The sequence below is a fragment of the Achroia grisella genome, unplaced genomic scaffold (assembly GCF_030625045.1).
Source record: "Achroia grisella isolate CSIRO2021 unplaced genomic scaffold, CSIRO_AGI_Agris_v1 utg149, whole genome shotgun sequence".
NCBI classification, from domain to species: Eukaryota; Metazoa; Arthropoda; class Insecta; order Lepidoptera; family Pyralidae; genus Achroia; species Achroia grisella.
In genome coordinates, this window is record NW_026712644.1 from 3,860,207 (window position 1) to 3,879,390 (window position 19,184).

The 19,184-nt window shown below is 37.1% G+C and overlaps 3 protein-coding genes and 1 non-coding gene across 4 annotated transcripts in view; 1 reads left to right on the top strand and 3 right to left on the bottom strand.

The window, feature by feature from the left end:
* Positions 1–1,839: 1,839 nt before the first annotated feature.
* Positions 1,840–5,224, bottom strand: LOC131840747 (gastrula zinc finger protein XlCGF58.1-like). Its single transcript, XM_059188938.1, has one exon. The coding sequence runs from the start codon at positions 5,097–5,099 to the stop codon at positions 2,694–2,696; it is 2,406 nt and encodes an 801-aa protein (XP_059044921.1). The 5' UTR covers positions 5,100–5,224; the 3' UTR covers positions 1,840–2,693.
* A 470-nt stretch (positions 5,225–5,694) lies between these two features.
* LOC131840852 (U6atac minor spliceosomal RNA) lies at positions 5,695–5,784 on the top strand. The gene has a single exon (XR_009357431.1). It is a non-coding gene; the product is annotated as a U6atac minor spliceosomal RNA (small nuclear RNA).
* Positions 5,785–8,912: 3,128 nt separating this feature from the next.
* LOC131840749 (gastrula zinc finger protein XlCGF58.1-like) lies at positions 8,913–11,707 on the bottom strand. Its single transcript, XM_059188940.1, has one exon. The coding sequence runs from the start codon at positions 11,475–11,477 to the stop codon at positions 9,420–9,422; it is 2,058 nt and encodes a 685-aa protein (XP_059044923.1). The 5' UTR covers positions 11,478–11,707; the 3' UTR covers positions 8,913–9,419.
* Positions 11,708–15,451: 3,744 nt separating this feature from the next.
* LOC131840755 (ATP synthase subunit e, mitochondrial) overlaps positions 15,452–19,184 on the bottom strand; it is a 38,721-nt gene continuing 34,988 nt past the window's right edge. Inside the window, exons 2-4 of the mRNA XM_059188948.1 lie at positions 19,086–19,183; positions 16,915–17,071; positions 15,452–15,736 (exon numbers count right to left, since the gene is read on the bottom strand). Of these exons, the coding sequence (XP_059044931.1) occupies positions 15,690–15,736; positions 16,915–17,071; positions 19,086–19,136 (255 nt within the window). The 5' untranslated portion in view covers positions 19,137–19,183 and the 3' untranslated portion in view covers positions 15,452–15,689. The remainder of the gene's footprint in view (positions 15,737–16,914; positions 17,072–19,085; position 19,184) is intronic.

The following is a 19,184-nucleotide window of genomic DNA, read 5'->3' on the forward strand; positions in this document are numbered from 1 at the left end:
ACAGTCGTTGGAGCTTCCGCGCTCACTTCACGTTCTCACGGAACCTGGTCCCTCGCCTTATGGCAGCCGCCGGCGCTCGTAGCTGGCTGCTGCCAAATGTGAGGGGCCCGGGAGAAGGTTCCCGCCGCCTATACCTCGGCGTGGTGCGGTCCATGGCCCTGTACGGGGCCCCCATCTGGGTGGGGGCCCTAGGTAGGGAAAATGTGGCCTGCCTCAACAGGCCACACAGGGTCATGGCCATGGTCGCCCTAACCACAAAACGAGATGGGGCCTGCCCTACAACATCTACAGGGCGGGCCGTCGCCGTCGGAGCTGGGGTAGAATGCACTTGCGAATCCCCTGGCTCCGGCATAGGCGCTCGTAGGTACACCGTGTGGTTTTTTAGTGGGTACAAGTCCCACACACCACCTCGCCATCCCTCCGGCGGGGTAACGGTCTTTTGAAGATTTTTCCACACGATAAAAAAAAAAAAATCTCAGATCACGCTCAGATCGAAGGTCATCTGTCCTCCACACCGAACTACAACCCCCAAAGGAGATTTCCTTCAGTAAGGGTGAACCCCCAAGTAAGGAGTATCCCCAAACCCCCTCCCCCCCAAAATCTATTAGATATATTTTGCAAACAGCGTCCTAACCTTAAAATTTTCAAAAAACATTTTAATAAAGCTATGAGAATTCATAACAATTCAAGGGAGAGGTGACCTGCCTCCCTAAAATAACCTCCAATGGCATTCACTACAAAGAATGCCACCACTGTAGCAACAGACCGACCAATCCGGAGCACTTGCGGCCGCCCGCCCGCTCGCTATTCTATAAATATGTCCACTGTATCAGTAGGATCGTCCGGTAAAATAGTAAAGGCCAGCTGCGGCCAACAGCATTAGAGCAGTCCGAAAAAAAAACAAGTAGGATTGGTAGTATATTCCTTACAATTAGTTAAGACACACGCGATTTGGTCTGCATAAAGTTTTGTGTATTTTAACAAATAAAACAGCTTTCCATAAGAGAGTCTTTAAATCTCACCATAAAAACCCTGAGAACCTCACGCGCCCATATCTTGTGCCCCAAAACCGCTAAATTTGAATATTTTACACTTACACCACAATTTAGCCTCCGAGATTAAAAAGCATACTATAATCCAAAAACATTAAAGCATACAATAACATTAAACTAGAGACCAATACGAATTGAACATACATTTACTCTAATGAATTGTCCAGGGTTGATTTGTAACTTGTTGAATGAAACTTGAGTTGAATTCTTCCAACTCGTATTGGGGGAATTCAACCGGTAAATGAACTCAAGTGAAAGAGCGTGAGAATGACAAGTCGAACCGATAATGACCAGAAGCTTTCCGATCATTTTATGTCTTACCATTTTCACTCGTCACAAATTTCTCATTATATTTTTTAGGTTTGAGATTATGTTATCATTAAAATGATTAGGTGCATTAGCGGTTGTCAGTTATCATTTGTTTGTTACCTTTAAACACCAAGTACATTTTTATAAATTCCGTGACTTATGAGGAAATCCCTGAATCACCAGCAAGTATAGACGTAAAATGTAAAAAATGCTCGGATTTATTTTAAATATGTAGGAAATACAGAAAAAGCTACGGCAGGGCTAGCTCGAGTTGTCTATTAATAGATACCGGACGTACGCTGCTCTGTGTCCGGAAACTAGCGGTAGCGGGCTGTCAACCGAACGGTGCGTTTCGGGAGATTGCTATCGCTATTCTCTACAAAGCACTCAAATACGAGGAGTTGACAGACATGCGTAAGTCCTTCCACGCGTTTGAAGTGCCATTTCCACTCACCCCTACATTTCGGTGAAGCTGTCAAGGCCAGCTGCGGCCAACAATATTAGACTAACTCGAGTTAAGTCAAGTCATGTTTATTACGAGTTAGCACATCTCTACTTGCACCATCTATAGTTGTATATCGCTCCAGTTGGCACACAGTACATTATAATGTAGGACGACTGGCTTGTTGACCAATAATTCACTAAATATCTACTTGACAAAAGTCAAGGCACACTGACATTGGTGCACTGACATCAGAAAAATGGCGGTCAATTCAAATTATGACATTACTTTGGACACAAAAATTTTCATTCCCCCAGTACAATTTTTTCTTTAGACAAATGCTTGGACAGTAAAACACTAATTAATGAATAGTAAATTTGTAATTTCACTTTTCGATACCAAAACAATTTTTATACAACTAATAGTTTTTATTAGTCTTACATTTTTTAATAGGTTCTTAATTTTAATATTTTATAATTTATACAATCCAATGATTTTTCATTGGAGTGTACGTCCATGTGCTTGATTATAAAACATTTGTTACAAAAATCACAACAACATGGTCTTTCATTGCAATGTACAAGCATATTGAGAAATTGAGGAAATAAAATAGAAAATAAGGTTTCACCACCACATGGTAGGGTGAGGTGGTTCAGAAATATTATGACAATTCACTGACTCATTAATAACATCCATAGCTTGTTACCTGCAATATACTGAGCTTAAACTCCTGGAGTCTACATCTAAACAGAGGTTGCACAGTACACAATGACATAAAGCAAAAAATACTTAAAATATATTTTTTTCTGAAATGAACAGATGTACATTTGCACGACAGAGCTGCCACTTTGTACATACTTATGTACAAAATAACAATATAAAATTATTAATCATGAAATGTTATTAACGGTGACACACACGTGTCTCTTTAAATTGCCCTTATTTCTAAACTGTTTGTTACAAACATCACAACCATATGGCTTTTCATTGAAATGTATAAGCATGTGTGCGGTTATATTGCTCTTGGTTCTAAAACATTTGTTACAAACATCACAACTGTATGGCTTCTCATTGGTATGTGTAAGCATGTGCTGTTTTAAATTATTCTTCACTTTAAAACGTTTGTTACAAATATCACAACTATATGGCTTTTCATTGCGATGTCTACGCACGTGTCTGGATAGATACTCCTTGTTTCTAAAACATTTCTTGCAAATATCACAACTATAAGGCTTTGCATAGCTATGTACAACTATGTGCTGGTTTAAATTATTCCTCAATTTAAAACATTTGTTACAAACATTACAAGTATATGGTTTATCATTTGAATGTACAAGCATGTGCTTTTTTAAATTATACTTCACTTTAAAACATTTGTTACAAACATCACAACTATATGGTTTTTCATTGTTATGTATAATCATGTGCCTGATTAAATTTACCTTCATTCCAAAACATTTGTTACAAACATCACAACTATATGGTTTTCCATTGGTATATTCAAGCATGTGCTGTTTTAAACTATTCTTCAGTTTAAAACATTTGTTACAAACATCACAACTGTATGGTTTTTCTTTGGAATGTATTTGCATGTGTTTGGTTAAATAGTTCCTTTTTCTAAAACATTTGTTACAAACATCACAACTGTATGGTTTCTCATTGCTATGTACAAGCATGTGCCTGGTTAAACATGTCTTCGTTGCAAAATATTTGTTACAAACATCACAACTGTATGGCTTTTCATTTGAATGTACAAGCAAGTGTGTGTTTAAATTACTCTTCACTTTAAAACATTTGTTACAAACATCACAACTATATGGTTTTTCTTTGGAATGTGTACGCATGTGTCTGGTTAGATTGTTCTTGTTTCTAAAACATTTGTCACAAACATCACAACCATATGGTTTTTCTTTGGAATGTATAAGCATGTGTATGGTTAAATTACTCTTTGTTTTAAAACATTTGTTACAAACATCACAACTGTATGGCTTTTCATTGGTATGTACAAGCATGTGTGTGGTTAAACGTCCCTTTATTCGAAAACATTTGTTACAAACACCACAATTATATGGTTTTTCATTGGTATGTATTTGCATGTGTGTGCTTAGATAGTCCTTGTATCTAAAACATTTGTTACAAACATCACAACTGTATGGTTTTTCATTGGTATGTACAAACATGTGCCTGATTAAATTTATCTTAATTCTAAAACCTTTGTTACAAACATCGCAACTATATGGTTTTTCATTGGTATGTACAAACATGTGTTGTTTCAAAGTATTCTTCAGTTTAAAATATTTGTTACAAACACCACAATTATATGGTTTTTCATTGGTATGTATTTGCATGTGTGTGCTTAGATAGTCCTTGTGTCTAAAACATTTGTTACAAACATCACAACTGTATGGTTTTTCATTGGTATGTACAAGCATGTGCCTGATTAATATTATCTTAATTCTAAAACCTTTGTTACAAACATCGCAACTATATGGTTTTTCATTGGTATGTACAAACATGTGTTGTTTCAAATTATTCTTCCTTTTAAAACATTTGTTACAAACATCACAACTATATGGTTTTTCTTTGGAATGTATTTGCATGTGTTCGGTTAGATAGTTCTTGGTCCTAAAACATTTGTTACAAACATCACAACTGTATGGTTTTTCATTGGAATGTACCAACATGTGTCTGGGTAGATAGTTCTTGTTTTTAAAACATTTGTTACAAACATTGCAACTATATGGCTTTTCAACAACATGGTTTTTCAATAACACATGGTCTTTTAGTGTTTTATGATCCTTGAATGTCTTCCTGCATATATCACACATATGAACTTGTTTACTGTTAGATGGTCCTCTTCTCTTCTGTTGTATTGATTTTTGTATATCATGCTTCATGCATTTACTAGACTCCACTTGTACAACTGTAGGTCCTATAACCATCTCGTTTTTTATTTCATGATCCTCATACAGTTCTAGGACATTATCATTTACCTCACCACAAAATATATCATTAACATCTGCTGGTTCTTCGTTTTCATCAACATACTCAGTCTTTACAACCACTACTCTATCTACGTCCTGCCCATTACCCTCTGTTTCAGTCCACTGCTCCTCTTCAGTACTTCTACCTTCATTGTATTGCCGATACTCCTCATCTAGTGGAAGCGACTGTTGTTTAGTGTCACCAGTAACATGCAGATTGTCTCCCCGTATATTGACTGCCGCTACATCTGATACTGAGTACCAAGGCTCCTCCTTTACTTGTGCGTCGTGGTGGTCGGTGATTGAATGCATTTCGGCAACCTAACAGACTTTTTCACTTCATATATAATATTGTGATAGAATAATAAAACCAGTAATGGATTTAGTGTATTTTAGGGAATTTGACAGTGGTCAGTGTATACAATTATTTATAACGGGTTTTTTAAATTCAGAGCAAAAATTATACTATTCAAAAGCTTCAGAGACAAATTTCACTTTAACTATGTTGCCAGCTTGTTATTGTTACGGTTTTTAGGGTTGTGACACTATCGGAAACTAATATTTATTACCGATTTTTATGGGTCACTGAAAAATAATGTGTGGGTGTATTAATAAAAAAAAAAACGCATTAAAACAAAATTAATAAAGTATAGGGATAACCTGTAAAATATATACAATCGATTTAAGAGTCAAAAATTTTACCTTTGATTGTTCTTGTTTTTGTTAGTCTACTAAAATTTCAACTTGCGGAAAGTAGTAATTTTTGACATTTTAATTAAAATACGTGAAAATAATTGTTTTAGCTTAGGAAAATACTTTTGACATCCTTTCGGCGTTTTTTTATTCCTTACAAATGTCAGTCGAAAATTAAATGCGTAGGTTACGTTAGGTTAGAGTGTAATGATAAGTGTCTATTGAAAGGAGAGACGGTTAGCACTCCCCTTGACAAGGATGGAACACACAAAATGGTTAAGGCACAACTTGACCACATTTTTTTTTATAAGAAGGCTTGGGCTCCAGGTGGCGCTGGAGAAGACCGAGGTCCTGTGTTTTCATGGGCCTCGGCGTGCGCCACCTCCGGATGCCCAGCTGGTCGTCAGTGGCCAGAGGGTGGGGGTCAAGCCCTGTATTCGATACTTGGGGCTTGACCTGGACAGTCGTTGGAGCTTCCGCGCTCACTTCCGGAACCTGGTCCCTCGCCTTATGGCAGCCGCCGGCGCTCTTAGCTGGCTGCTGCCAAATGTGAGGAGCCCGGGAGAAGGTTGGTCCATGGCCCTGTACGGGGCCCCCATCTGGGTGGGGGCCCTAGGTAGGGAAAATGTGGCCTGCCTCAACAGGCCACACAGGGTCATGGCCATACGGGCCATAAGAGGCTACCGCACCATATCCGGGGAAGCGGCGGATCTGCTGGCGGGGTCTCCTCCGTGGGACCTGGTAGCGGAGCTCCACGCGTCAGTGTATCACTGGCGCGCGGAGCGACGTTCCATGGGGGAGGCACCCGCTGGCCACGAGATTGGAGCGCGGAGGTCCGACTTTCGGCGGATCCTCAGGATCAGGTGGAGAGAAAGGCTGGCCAGTCCATCGGCCGGCCTGAGGACCGTCGAGGCTGTCCGTCCCATCCTCAAAAGGTGGATGAGTAGGCGATGGCCACTGACGTACCGCATGACACAGATATTGTCCGGGCACGGTTGCTTCGGGCGGTATCTGTGTCATGTGGCGAGGAAGGAGCCGACGACCGGCTGCCACGAGTGCGGAGGTGTTGAGGACACGGCGCAACACACGCTGGAAATATGTCCAGCGTTTGAGAGTGAGCGCCGTGTCCTCACACGAATAGTGGGGGACGATCTCTCGCTGCCGAATTTAGTTCGGAGGATGATCAGTAGCGAGAGATCGTGGCTGGCGGTGAGCTCCTTCTGCGAGGAAGTTATCTCGCGGAAGGAGGCGGCGGAAAGGGAGCGGGAGTCAGATCGTCCCGCTTCCCTCCGCCGCAGAAGAGCCAGGCCTAGAGGTGGGGGCGTATCCAACTCCGCCCCCCTCTATCCCCCACTGGGGCCGGGGTGACTGCCTTGAGGGAGGCAGTCCCCCCAATCCAAAGGCCCCGGAGGTGTGCGCGTGTACCGTGACCCACACGCCTCCACAATGGAGTAGGGCGAAATAGGTCGCCCTAACCACAAAACGAGATGGGGCCTGCCCTACAACATCTACAGGGCGGGCGGGCCGTCGCCGTCGGAGCTGGGGTAGAATGCACTTGCGAATCCCCTGGCTCCGGCATAGGCGCTCGTAGGTACACCGTGTGGTTTTTTAGTGGGTACAAGTCCCACACACCACCTCGCCATCCCTCCGGCGGGGTGACGGTCTTTTGAAGATTTTTCCACACGATAAAAATGATAAAACAAAAGAAAACTGGAGCTATGGTCACTAGTACGCTCAGATCGAAGGTCACCTGTCCTCCACACCGAACTACAACCCCCAAAGGAGATTTCCTTCAGTAAGGGTGAACCCCCCAAGTAAGGAGTATCCCCAAACCCCCTCCCCCCCAAAATCTATTAGATATATTTTGCAAACAGCGTCCTAACCTTAAAATTTTCAAAAAACATTTTAATAAAGCTATGAGAATTCATAACAATTCAAGGGAGAGGTGACCTGCCTCCCTAAAATAACCTCCAATGGCATTCACTACAAAGAATGCCACCACTGTAGCAACAGACCGACCAATCCGGAGCACTTGCGGCCGCCCGCCCGCTCGCTATTCTATAAATATGTCCACTGTATCAGTAGGATCGTCCGGTAAAATAGTAAAGGCCAGCTGCGGCCAACAGCATTAGAGCAGTCCGAAAAAAAAACAAGTAGGATTGGTAGTATATTCCTTACAATTAGTTAAGACACACGCGATTTGGTCTGCATAAAGTTTTGTGTATTTTAACAAATAAAACAGCTTTCCATAAGAGAGTCTTTAAATCTCACCATAAAAACCCTGAGAACCTCACGCGCCCATATCTTGTGCCCCAAAACCGCTAAATTTGAATATTTTACACTTACACCACAATTTAGCCTCCGAGATTAAAAAGCATACTATAATCCAAAAACATTAAAGCATACAATAACATTAAACTAGAGACCAATACGAATTGAACATACATTTACTCTAATGAATTGTCCAGGGTTGATTTGTAACTTGTTGAATGAAACTTGAGTTGAATTCTTCCAACTCGTATTGGGGGAATTCAACCGGTAAATGAACTCAAGTGAAAGAGCGTGAGAATGACAAGTCGAACCGATAATGACCAGAAGCTTTCCGATCATTTTATGTCTTACCATTTTCACTCGTCACAAATTTCTCATTATATTTTTTAGGTTTGAGATTATGTTATCATTAAAATGATTAGGAGCATTAGCGGTTGTCAGTTATCATTTGTTTGTTACCTTTAAATACCAAGTACATTTTTATAAATTCCGTGACTTATGGGGAAATCCCTGAATCACCAGCAAGTATAGACGTAAAATGTAAAAAATGCTCGGATTTATTTTAAATATGTAGGAAATACAGAAAAAGCTACGGCAGGGCTAGCTCGAGTTGTCTATTAATAGATACCGGACGTACGCTGCTCTGTGTCCGGAAACTAGCGGTAGCGGGCTGTCAACCGAACGGTGCGTTTCGGGAGATTGCTATCGCTATTCTCTACAAAGCACTCAAATACGAGGAGTTGACAGACATGCGTAAGTCCTTCCACGCGTTTGAAGTGCCATTTCCACTCACCCCTACATTTCGGTGAAGCTGTCAAGGCCAGCTGCGGCCAACAATATTAGACTAACTCGAGTTAACTCAAGTCATGTTTATTACGAGTTAGCACATCTCTACTTGCACCATCTATAGTTGTATATCGCTCCAGTTGGCACACAGTACATTATAATGTAGGACGACTGGCTTGTTGACCAATAATTCACTAAATATCTACTTGACAAATGTCAAGGCACACTGACATCAGAAAAATGGCGGTCAATTCAAATTATGACATTACTTTGGACACAAAAATTTTCATTCCCCCAGTACAATTTTTTCTTTAGACAAATGCTTGGACAGTAAAACACTAATTAATGAATAGTAAATTCGTAATTTCACTTTTCGATACCAAAACAATTTTTATACAACTAATAGTTTTTATTAGTCTTACATTTTTTAATAGGTTCTTAATTTTAATATTTTATAATTTATACAATCCAATGATTTTTCATTGGAGTGTACGTCCATGTGCTTGATTATAAAACATTTGTTACAAAAATCACAACTACATGGTCTTTCATTGCAATGTACAAGCATATTGAGAAATTGAGGAAATAAAATAGAAAATAAGGTTTCACCACCACATGGTAGGGTGAGGTGGTTCAGAAATATTATGACAATTCACTGACTCATTAATAACATCCATAGCTTATTACCTGCAATATACTGAGCTTAAACTCCTGGAGTCTACATCTAAACAGAGGTTGCACAGTACACAATGACATAAAGCAAAAAATACTTAAAATATAATTTTTTTATGAAGTGAACAGATGTACAATTGCACGACAGAGCTGCCACTTTGTACATACTTATGTACAAAATAACAATATAAAATTAATCGTGAAATGTTATTAACGGTGACACCACTTGTGTTTGGTTAAATTGCTCTTATTTCTAAAACATTTGTTACAAACATCACAACTATATGGCTTTTCATTGATATGTACAAGCATGTGCTGTTTTAAACTAATCTTCACTTTAAAACATTTGTTACAAACATCACAACTATACGGCTTTTCATTGCAATGTCTACGCATGTGTATGGGTAGATAGTCCTTGTGTCTAAAACATTTCTTGCAAATATCACAACTATAAGGCTTTGGATAGGTATGTACAACTATGTGCTGGTTTAATTTATTCTTCAATTTAAAACATTTGTTACAAACATTACAAGTATATGGTTTTTCATTTGAATGTACAAGCATGTGCTGTTTTAAATTATTCTTCACTTTAAAACATTTGTTACAAACATTACAAGTATATGGTTTTTCATTTGAATGTACAAGCATGTGCTTGGTTAAACTACACTTGAACCTAAAACATTTGTTACAAACACCACAACTATATGGTTTTTCTTTTGAATGTATAAGCATGTGGTTGGATAAATTTCTCTTGTTTCTGACACATTTGTTACAAACATTACAAGTATATGGTTTTTCATTTGAATGTACAAGCATGTGCTGTTTTAAATCATTCTTCACTTTAAAACATTTGTTACAAACATTACAAGTATACGGTTTTTCATTTGAATGTACAAACATGTGCCTGGTTAAACTACACTTGAACCTAAAACATTTGTTACAAACACCACAACTATATGGTTTTTCTTTTGAATGTATAAGCATGTGGTTGGTTACATTTCTCTTGTTTCTAACACATTTGTTACAAACATCACAACTATAAGGCTTTTCTTTGGAATGTACCAACATGTGACTGGTTAAACTAATCTTTACTTTAAAACATTTGTTACAAACATTACAACTATATGGTTTTTCATTTGAATGTACAAGCATGTGCTTGGGTAAACTACACTTGAACCTAAAACATTTGTTACAAACACCACAACTATATGGTTTTTCTTTTGAGTGTATAAGCATGTGGTTGGTTAAATTTCTCTTGTTTCTAACACATTTGTTACAAACATTACAAGTATATGGTTTTTCATTTGAATGTACAAGCATGTGCTGTTTTAAATTATTCTTCACTTTAAAACATTTGTTACAAACATTACAAGTATATGGTTTTTCATTTGAATGTACAAGCATGTGCTGTTTTAAATTAGTCTTCACTTTAAAACATTTGTTACAAACATCACAACTATACGGCTTTTCTTTGGAATGTACCAACATGTGACTGGTTAAACTATTCTTCACTTTAAAACATTTGTTACAAACATTACAAGTATATGGTTTTTCATTCGAATGTACAAGCATGTGCCTGGTTAAACTAGACTTGGACCTAAAACATTTGTTACAAACACCACAACTATATGGTTTTTCTTTTGAGTGTATAAGCATGTGGTTGGTTAAATTTCTCTTGTTTCTAACACATTTGTTACAAACATTACAAGTATATGGCTTTTCAACAACATGGTTTTTCAATAACACATGGTCTTTTAGTGTTTTATGATCCTTGAATGTCTTCCTGCATATATCACACATATGAACTTGTTTACTGTTAGATGGTCCTCTTCTCTTCTGTTGTATCGACTTTTGTATATCATGCTTCATGCATTTACTAGACTCCACTTGTACAACTGTAGATCCTATAACCATCTCGTTTTTTATTTCATGATCCTCATACAGTTCTAGGACATTATCATTTACCTCACCACACAATATATCCTTAACATCTGCTGGTTCTTCGTTTTCATCAACATACTCAGTCTTTACAACCACTACTCTATCTACGTCGTGCCCATTACCCTCTGTTTCAGTCCACTGCTCCTCATCAGTATTTCTACCTTCATTGTATTGCCGATACTTCTCATCTAGTGGAAGCGACTGTTGTTTAGTGTCACCAGTAACATGCAGATTGTCTCCCCGTATATTGACTGCCGCTACATCTGATACTGAGTACCAAGGCTCCTCCTTTACTTGTGCGTCGTGGTGGTCGGTGATTGAATGCATTTCGGCAATCTAACAGACTTTTTCACTTCATATATAAAATTGTGATAGAATAATAAAACCAGTAATAGATTGGAGGTAGTGGATTCAGTGTATTTCAGGGAAATTGACAGCGTTCAGTGTTTTGAAAGCAGAAACAAATTTCACATTACCTATGTTGCCAGCTTGTAATTGTTACGATTTTTAGGGTTGTACGCTATGGGAAACTAATATTTATTACCGATTTTTATGGGTCACTGAGAAATAATGTGTGGGTGTATTAATAAAAATAACGCATTAAAACAAAGTTAATAAAGTATAGAGATAACCTGTAAAATCTATACAATCGATTTGAGAGTCGATAATTTTACCTTTGATTGTTCTTGTTTTTGTTAGTCTACTAAAATATCAACTTGCGGAAAGTATTAATTTTTGACATATAAATTAAAATACGTGAAAATAATAGGTTTAGCTTAGGAAAATACTTTTGACATCCTTTCGGCGTTTTGTTATTCGTTACAAATGTCAGTGTCGAAAATAAATGTATAGGTTAGGTAAGTCAGAACGAAGAAGCTCACCTGTCCTCCTCAAAATCAATAAGGAACCGCAGCTTCCCAAGGGGGATTCCCTTTTGTAAGGGGGACACCAAAGTAAAGGGTAGGTACCAGTAATATCAATATAAGTAGTCCCCCAACCCCTCCCTCCTAAAATCTATTAAATATATTGCAAAAAGCATTCTGTTCTTAAAATTTTTAAAAATTCATTACTCTCCTCATCAAGGGGAAGGTGTAAATCCCTCCAAATCCCCATAAAATAACCCCCAAAGATTGAAAATTTGACATTTTCACCTGTCAATTTAGCCGAGTTTGAAAAGCATACTATAATCCAATAAAACTACAGCATACAATAACTTTAAACTAGAGACCAATACAAATTGAATATACGATTACTCTAATGAATTGTCCAGGGTTGATTTGTAACTTGTTCAATGTAACTTGAGTTGAATTTTTCCAACTCGAATTGGGGGAATTCGACCGGTAAATGAACGAATCAAGTGAAAGAGCGTGAGCATGACATGTCGAACCGACAATGACTTCTTCCTGATCATTTTATGTCATACCATTTTCACTCGTCACATATTTCTCATTATAGGTTTGAGATTATGTTATCATTAAAATGATTAGGTACATTGGCGGTTGTCAGTTGTCATTTGTTTGTTACCTTTAAATACCTAGTATATTTTTATAAATTCCGTAACATATGAGGAAATCCCTTATTTAGGACATTTTCGAATCACCAGTAAGTAGACATGTAAAATTTAAAAATCGGATTTGATATAAACATTTAGGAAATACAAATTGAGCACTCAAATACGAGGAGTTGACCAGCAGCCATGCGTAAGTCCTTTGAAGTTCTCCACAGGTTTGAAGTGCCTGTTCCACTCGCCCCGTATAGTTCGGTGAAGTTGTCAAGGCCAGCTTTAAAAAAACCGGCTCTGGTTAAGTGAATTTCAACTCGAGTTAACTCATATAATGTTTAATACGAGTTAGCACATCTCTACTTGCACTATCTATAGTTATGTATTGCTCCAGTTGGTACAGAGTACCTTGTAATATATGACGGCTGGCTTGTTGACAACTAATTCACTGTATATATACTTCACATTGGCTGTATGGGATGAGTCCTTTTGCCTATCCCTATTAAGGAAAAACCGAACCAAAAAAAAAATATACTTCACAAATGTCAAGGCACACTGACATCAGGAAAAATGGCGGTCAATTCAAACTGTAATATTACTTTGGACACAAAAGTATTGATGCAGCAAGTACAATTTTTCTTTATATTAATATTTGGAGAGAAAAAAACCTAATGAATAGTATTAACGACACAATTATCTAGTAAAGATATTAATTAAAGTTAAATAAATACTAAATTGTAATAACATTTTTTTAAAGTTAAGCCAATACGAGACGCAAAGATAACAATGGAACAAAATTTTGTATTATAAGTCTTCTATGATCCATACTACGAAATTGTGCATAAATTCCAGAAGATATTTGCATATCCCGAGATGATGAATGCATCCAAAAACTGTTACATGAAGTGGGATGTTACCCATTATTTTATATATGTAATTTGAATGTGTTTTTTGGTATAATTATAGGTTCAATTATCTTAATCTTAATAATAATAATAATAATTTATTTCCTTGCTACATGGTAGTTTCGGATATTATTAACTAGTAAAAGTACATGACATGCAGCACCCCTTACAGGTTTGCAAATATTCGAATTAAATCATATTCAATTTAATATAAAATTATGTCATTACATTACAAATACCCACAAATACATATAAATGTCTACAAGAACTTGAACACCTCATCACATAAAGATTTTTAACATTATTTTTGCCTGGTTTGTTTTGAAGGTAGGGCATCCCCAATATGTTAATGTGCCCAGGGCCTCTAATAGGTGAAAGACGGCCCTGATGAGTACCAAGAACGCTACTTTGGAATCCTCTTGGTCGAGTGTGACAGTGAATCGATCCTGCGTACATCGGAAGTAAGGCGGTATGCTAAACCACTAGACCACTGAGATCGTCAGTTGTTATTATTAACATATTATGGCCTTACTGAAAGGTTAGCCTATATCAATGTGATGATAGGTAACTATGTCACCTATATTTACTCATTCGCTAATGTGGAAACAGTTCTAACATATTATGTCATTACATTACAAATACATATAAATGTCTACCAAGAACTTGGACACCTCAACACATAAAGATTTTTAACATTATTTTTGCCTGGAATGCATCTGGACAGAAGACTTACTTGGAGAGACCACATAAAAGCAAAAAAAAACCAAGCTGATAGAAAACTTAAAGACATGTACTGGCTGATAGGTAGACAGTCTAAATTAAGTCTGGAAAACAAACTCCTCATCTATAAGAGCATCATAAAACCAGTGTGGACATATGTAATGGAACTATGGGGATCAGCTTCACACTCTAACATAGAAATTCTTCAGCGCTTCCAAAACAAGGCATTAAAAACCATAGCCAGAGCTCCTTGGTTCATAAAAAACATTGAAGTACATACACATCTAGAAATTCCAACTGTAAAAGAAGAGATACAGAAAGCCTGTGGAAGATATAAACACAGATTAGCCGGCCATAAGAACCAGTTAGCTTCAAAACTACTGGATATAAATAACTGTCCATCTAGATTAAAAAGAGCTCGCCTTGCCAACATCTAAAGAAAGAAAGTAAATGAGATGGCACCTTACTGAAGGGGCCTCATCTCAAAAAGCCAATAACTTCAAAAAATCTGATTATAGCCGGAAGGGCTGATCGCAGATAGAAAGAAAGAAAAAAAAAAATTTTTGCCTGGTTTGTTTTGAAGGTATGTTAATGTGCCCAGGGCCTCTAATAGGTGAAAGACGGCCCTGATGAGTACCAGGAACGCTACTTTGAAATCCTCTTGGTCGAGTGTGACAGTGTCTCGCCGCATGCTTGTCTTTTGCTTTATATATTGAATTTGAAATTACACGCTAGTGAAACCGCGCGCATAGCTAGTCTTATAAAAATTACGTGTCACGTTGTTTGTCCGCGATGGACTACTAAACTACTGAACCGATTGCAAATTGATCCAACTTGAAAAGTAGGATAGCTTACATCTCAATTTATAGTCGCTATATTATTTTATTCAAGAACCTTAGCCACAGCAATGTGTTTAAAATTCTCGTATCACCTCTGTAACGGTTTGAACAATTTTTATTAAATTATAAAATTTAATAAAAATTGGTGCATGTACATACATATTTTCTATAGTCTGGACAGGTAACTAGTGTTAAATAAAAGCAACTATTACATCATATAATCACCTATATTTCATTAAATACAACAGTAATTAAACAAGATTTCGTTTGTTTTATGCCATATAAAAACTAAAAAACAGGTAAAGACCTACAACTGTATACAGCCGAACTTCTGTCTTTATTATGCATCCCTGGTAACACTCCTTTATTGCAGCATAAAATCGACATTTAATAAATATTTGAGAGTTATAAGATTCGCAACACTAAATTAGTGCAAAATTGTAAATATTTAATTACAATTGTTAATTAAATAAAGGGACCTGTTTTGCGAATTATTCGTTATGGCAATACACAAAATACAAGATGGCGGTGTTTCTTCACTGTTAACTTAAAACTAGAGTCATTTACATCCTGTTCAATTCTTCACGGGCGAGACGAGTTCTTCGAGAGCTTTAATCTCGGCTGGAAATATAAAAAAAAATCATATTAGCAACTAGCCGTACTCGCGACTACGTCCGCGTGGAATTTAACTTTATTTTTCTAAAGTAAAAGTAGTCTAAGTTACAACTCATTACATCACCTAACTGTCAAAAAAAACACCATCAAAATCGGTCCAGCCATTTCAGAGATTAGCCGGAACAAACAGAGAGACAGACAAAAATTGTAAAATATATTATTTTGGTGTATATACCGTATCTATATTGCTGGGCTAACGATTTACGTTGGCGGGGCACCAGTTGACGATAACATGAGCATGATGGTCAGGTCAGTCTGCACGTCCTGACAAATTCGCCTGACTTTATCACGTTGGTTTCCAGGGGGAACCGCGTGGAGGTCAACCTGACGTGGTACATTGCTAGCAATAAGATCATCACTACACATTACTCACAATATCCTTTCCCCCCCTATTTGTTTTTTTATAAAACTATGGTGACAAATAGGCATACGTCCCATCTGCTGGTAAATAGTTACCGTAGACCGTAGAGTAGAAATATCGGATACAGATAGGTTTCGGATATAGGAATGTTTATTATACCGGACACGGATACGGTTGCGGATATGAAATTATTTCGGATTATCCGTTAGTTTCGGATAATTTCGGTTACGGATATTAATTTTTTATAGAATTTCAAAAGTAAAACACAAACAGCTAATATATTGGTTGCATAACATATCTGAATTAGGCTCCGTCCCTATCCGATATTATCTGAAACTTTTACTTTTATTCCGATAGTTTCGGTTACGGTTACGGACCTAAGATCCCTGCTGTAGACTATGGACTTCTGAAACATCAGGGGTGTTATGTGCGCATTGACAACCCATAAGAAAGCTTAATATAGCCTTCTGGGTGAAGGGAATTGTTAGTAATGTGGACTCATGACCCCATTACTAGCAATGTACTATATCAGGTTGAACTCCACGCGGTACCCACTGGAAACCATCGTGATAAATTCATGGCGAATTTACCACAATGGGCTAACTGACCTGACACCATGCTCATCTTGTCATCTTCGAAACCGTTAGCGCAGACAGGTGCACCATTCCACTATCATTCACAAAAAAAATAGCCTTCTTGTGTTCTTTGTGTGATCACTAACAGCAGGAGAACATGTCTACTTTTGTAAAAGATATACACATACCAGCTGCCGCTATGGCCTTCTCTTCCTTCAGCTTTGCATCTCGGATGACTTTCTCTTTGGCCTCGATCTCTCTGAACTTGGCTTCTTTCTTTGACAGTCTATTCTGGTGGAATGCTCCATACAGTATACCGGCGCCGAGGAATGACCACCTACCAAACTGGAATAAATATAATATGTATTATTGTAAATATGTACAAAAAAAATACGAGCTGAGTTTCTTGTCAGTTCTTCTCATCGACATCATTCCGAACTGACGGTAGATTTGACATATCATAAGAGTCTGTAATAGACCTACATGAATAAAGATATTTTGAATCCCATTAACACGTGCCATGTCAGTCGTATGTGTCTGACGCTAAGAAGTTCTACATGAGCCATGTCAGACATATACATATGTCTGACGTACGCGATTTGGTTGAAGGCGTGTTCAAAAACTTCAAAACAATAGGTTAATATTTGTTGTATCTTGTTTGGATGCATCAGACATATAAGACTCTGATACAGCTTGTCGAGAAAAAGTTTTAATATAGGGTCATGTCAGTCATATATGTGTGATATAAAACATCCTGTATTTCCGGGAATTTTGGCAAAAAAAATTCTGTTAAACATTAAGTTTCCTTGATACATTTTTAACTAAATTATCTAATAAAGTGAATTTTTTCTGATATTATCCTGGCGATTAACATGTTAAATTCACATATTATCGACTAGCTGTGCCTGTCACATGCGGACTGAGCGCATATACTGTTAGTGTAGACGGGTTCACCATTACATTATCATCAATTATAATAATACACATAATATATATGACGATATAATATATTTGACGACCTCTGTGGTCCAGCACACTGCTTTACATCCGATGGTCACGGGTTCGATTCCTCGCACGGCATAAACATTTGTATTCTTGATTATAACTGTTTGTATTGGTCTGGGTGTTTTCTATGTATAATATGTATGTATTTTCGAAAAAAAAATATCTATGTATTTGTATCAGTTATCTAGTACCCATAAAGCTTTAGCTAACTTAACTTGGGTCTAGATGGCGCTGTGTGAATTGTCCTGAGATTATTGATTGATTGATGTATCTTTTATGGAAACAGGCATTACATTTTACAATATGGCCCCATACTTTAGAAGTATAGTTTAATGATTTCAGTAATTTTATAAAAAAAGTACTAAATAATGCCTCAATAAATGATTATATGGGGAAACACCATAGAAAAGATGTTATATATATCATTACATAGTATAAAACAAAGTCGCTGTCACTGTCTGTCCGTCCCTATGTATGCTTAAATCTTTAAAACTATGTAATGGATTTTGTAGTGGTTATTTTTAATAGATAGTGATTCAAGAGGAAGGTTTATATGTATAATACATGTACACCAGGGGGAAGTCGGGCCGAGTAGCTAGTAAGCTTATATAAGATTTTTTCCTTTTTGGATGATAATGGCATGGTACTCCTGCCTGCACTAACATACTGGACACCAACAGAGGATGATAAGATGAGTATGAGATCAGTTTGGCCATTGTGACAAATTCACTAGTAATTTATCATGATGGTTTCCAGGGGAACCACTTGGAGGTCTGCTTGACTTGGTACATTGCTAGAAATTTTATTATTTCACATTACTAACAATCCCCATCTGCCTAGTGGTAGTTAGTCTAAAAAGGGATTTAATATGTTACACATATATAATAGTTAAATGCTATGATTTCAAAATTGATACCAACTAAAAATAATAACATATATAAAGTATCAGTACTGTTTCTCGCCCGTTCTTCTTAACTGAAGAAGCTAGTCGAACTATATACAATAAAAAATTATGACGTGCGTATAAAATCATACCTGAATAAATATTTTTTTTATTTTCAATCCTTCAAAATGATTTTCATTTGAAATCCTTCAAAATGAATCTAAGGAAACAATTACATGCAAATATGCCGTGGTAAAGAAAAAAAAAAGGGTTCTACAAATTCATAAAAATATTTCGTTCTTATTTATCAATAAGCTAAAATAGTTCTATTAATATCTAAATAATAGGGTTGATTATTAAACAACCTGTTATACATTCCTTAATTAATGTTTAATTCAAATATAGAATCCTATTTGTTACATAATATTCACTGATATGATCATCGAATTAAAAATAATTTACAATAATTACCCTGATCAATGGTGATACTCGTACTGGGGGTCCGTATGGAAGGTCAGACATTTTGTTAATTTATTAAAAATATCTAATAGATTCAGTAAAATTGTAATA

Excerpts from the sequence above, each read along its gene's own strand:
- LOC131840747 (XM_059188938.1), bottom strand. The coding sequence starts at position 5,099 with ATGCATTCAATCACCGACCACCACGACGCACAAGTAAAGGAGGAGCCT.
- LOC131840749 (XM_059188940.1), bottom strand. The coding sequence starts at position 11,477 with ATGCATTCAATCACCGACCACCACGACGCACAAGTAAAGGAGGAGCCT.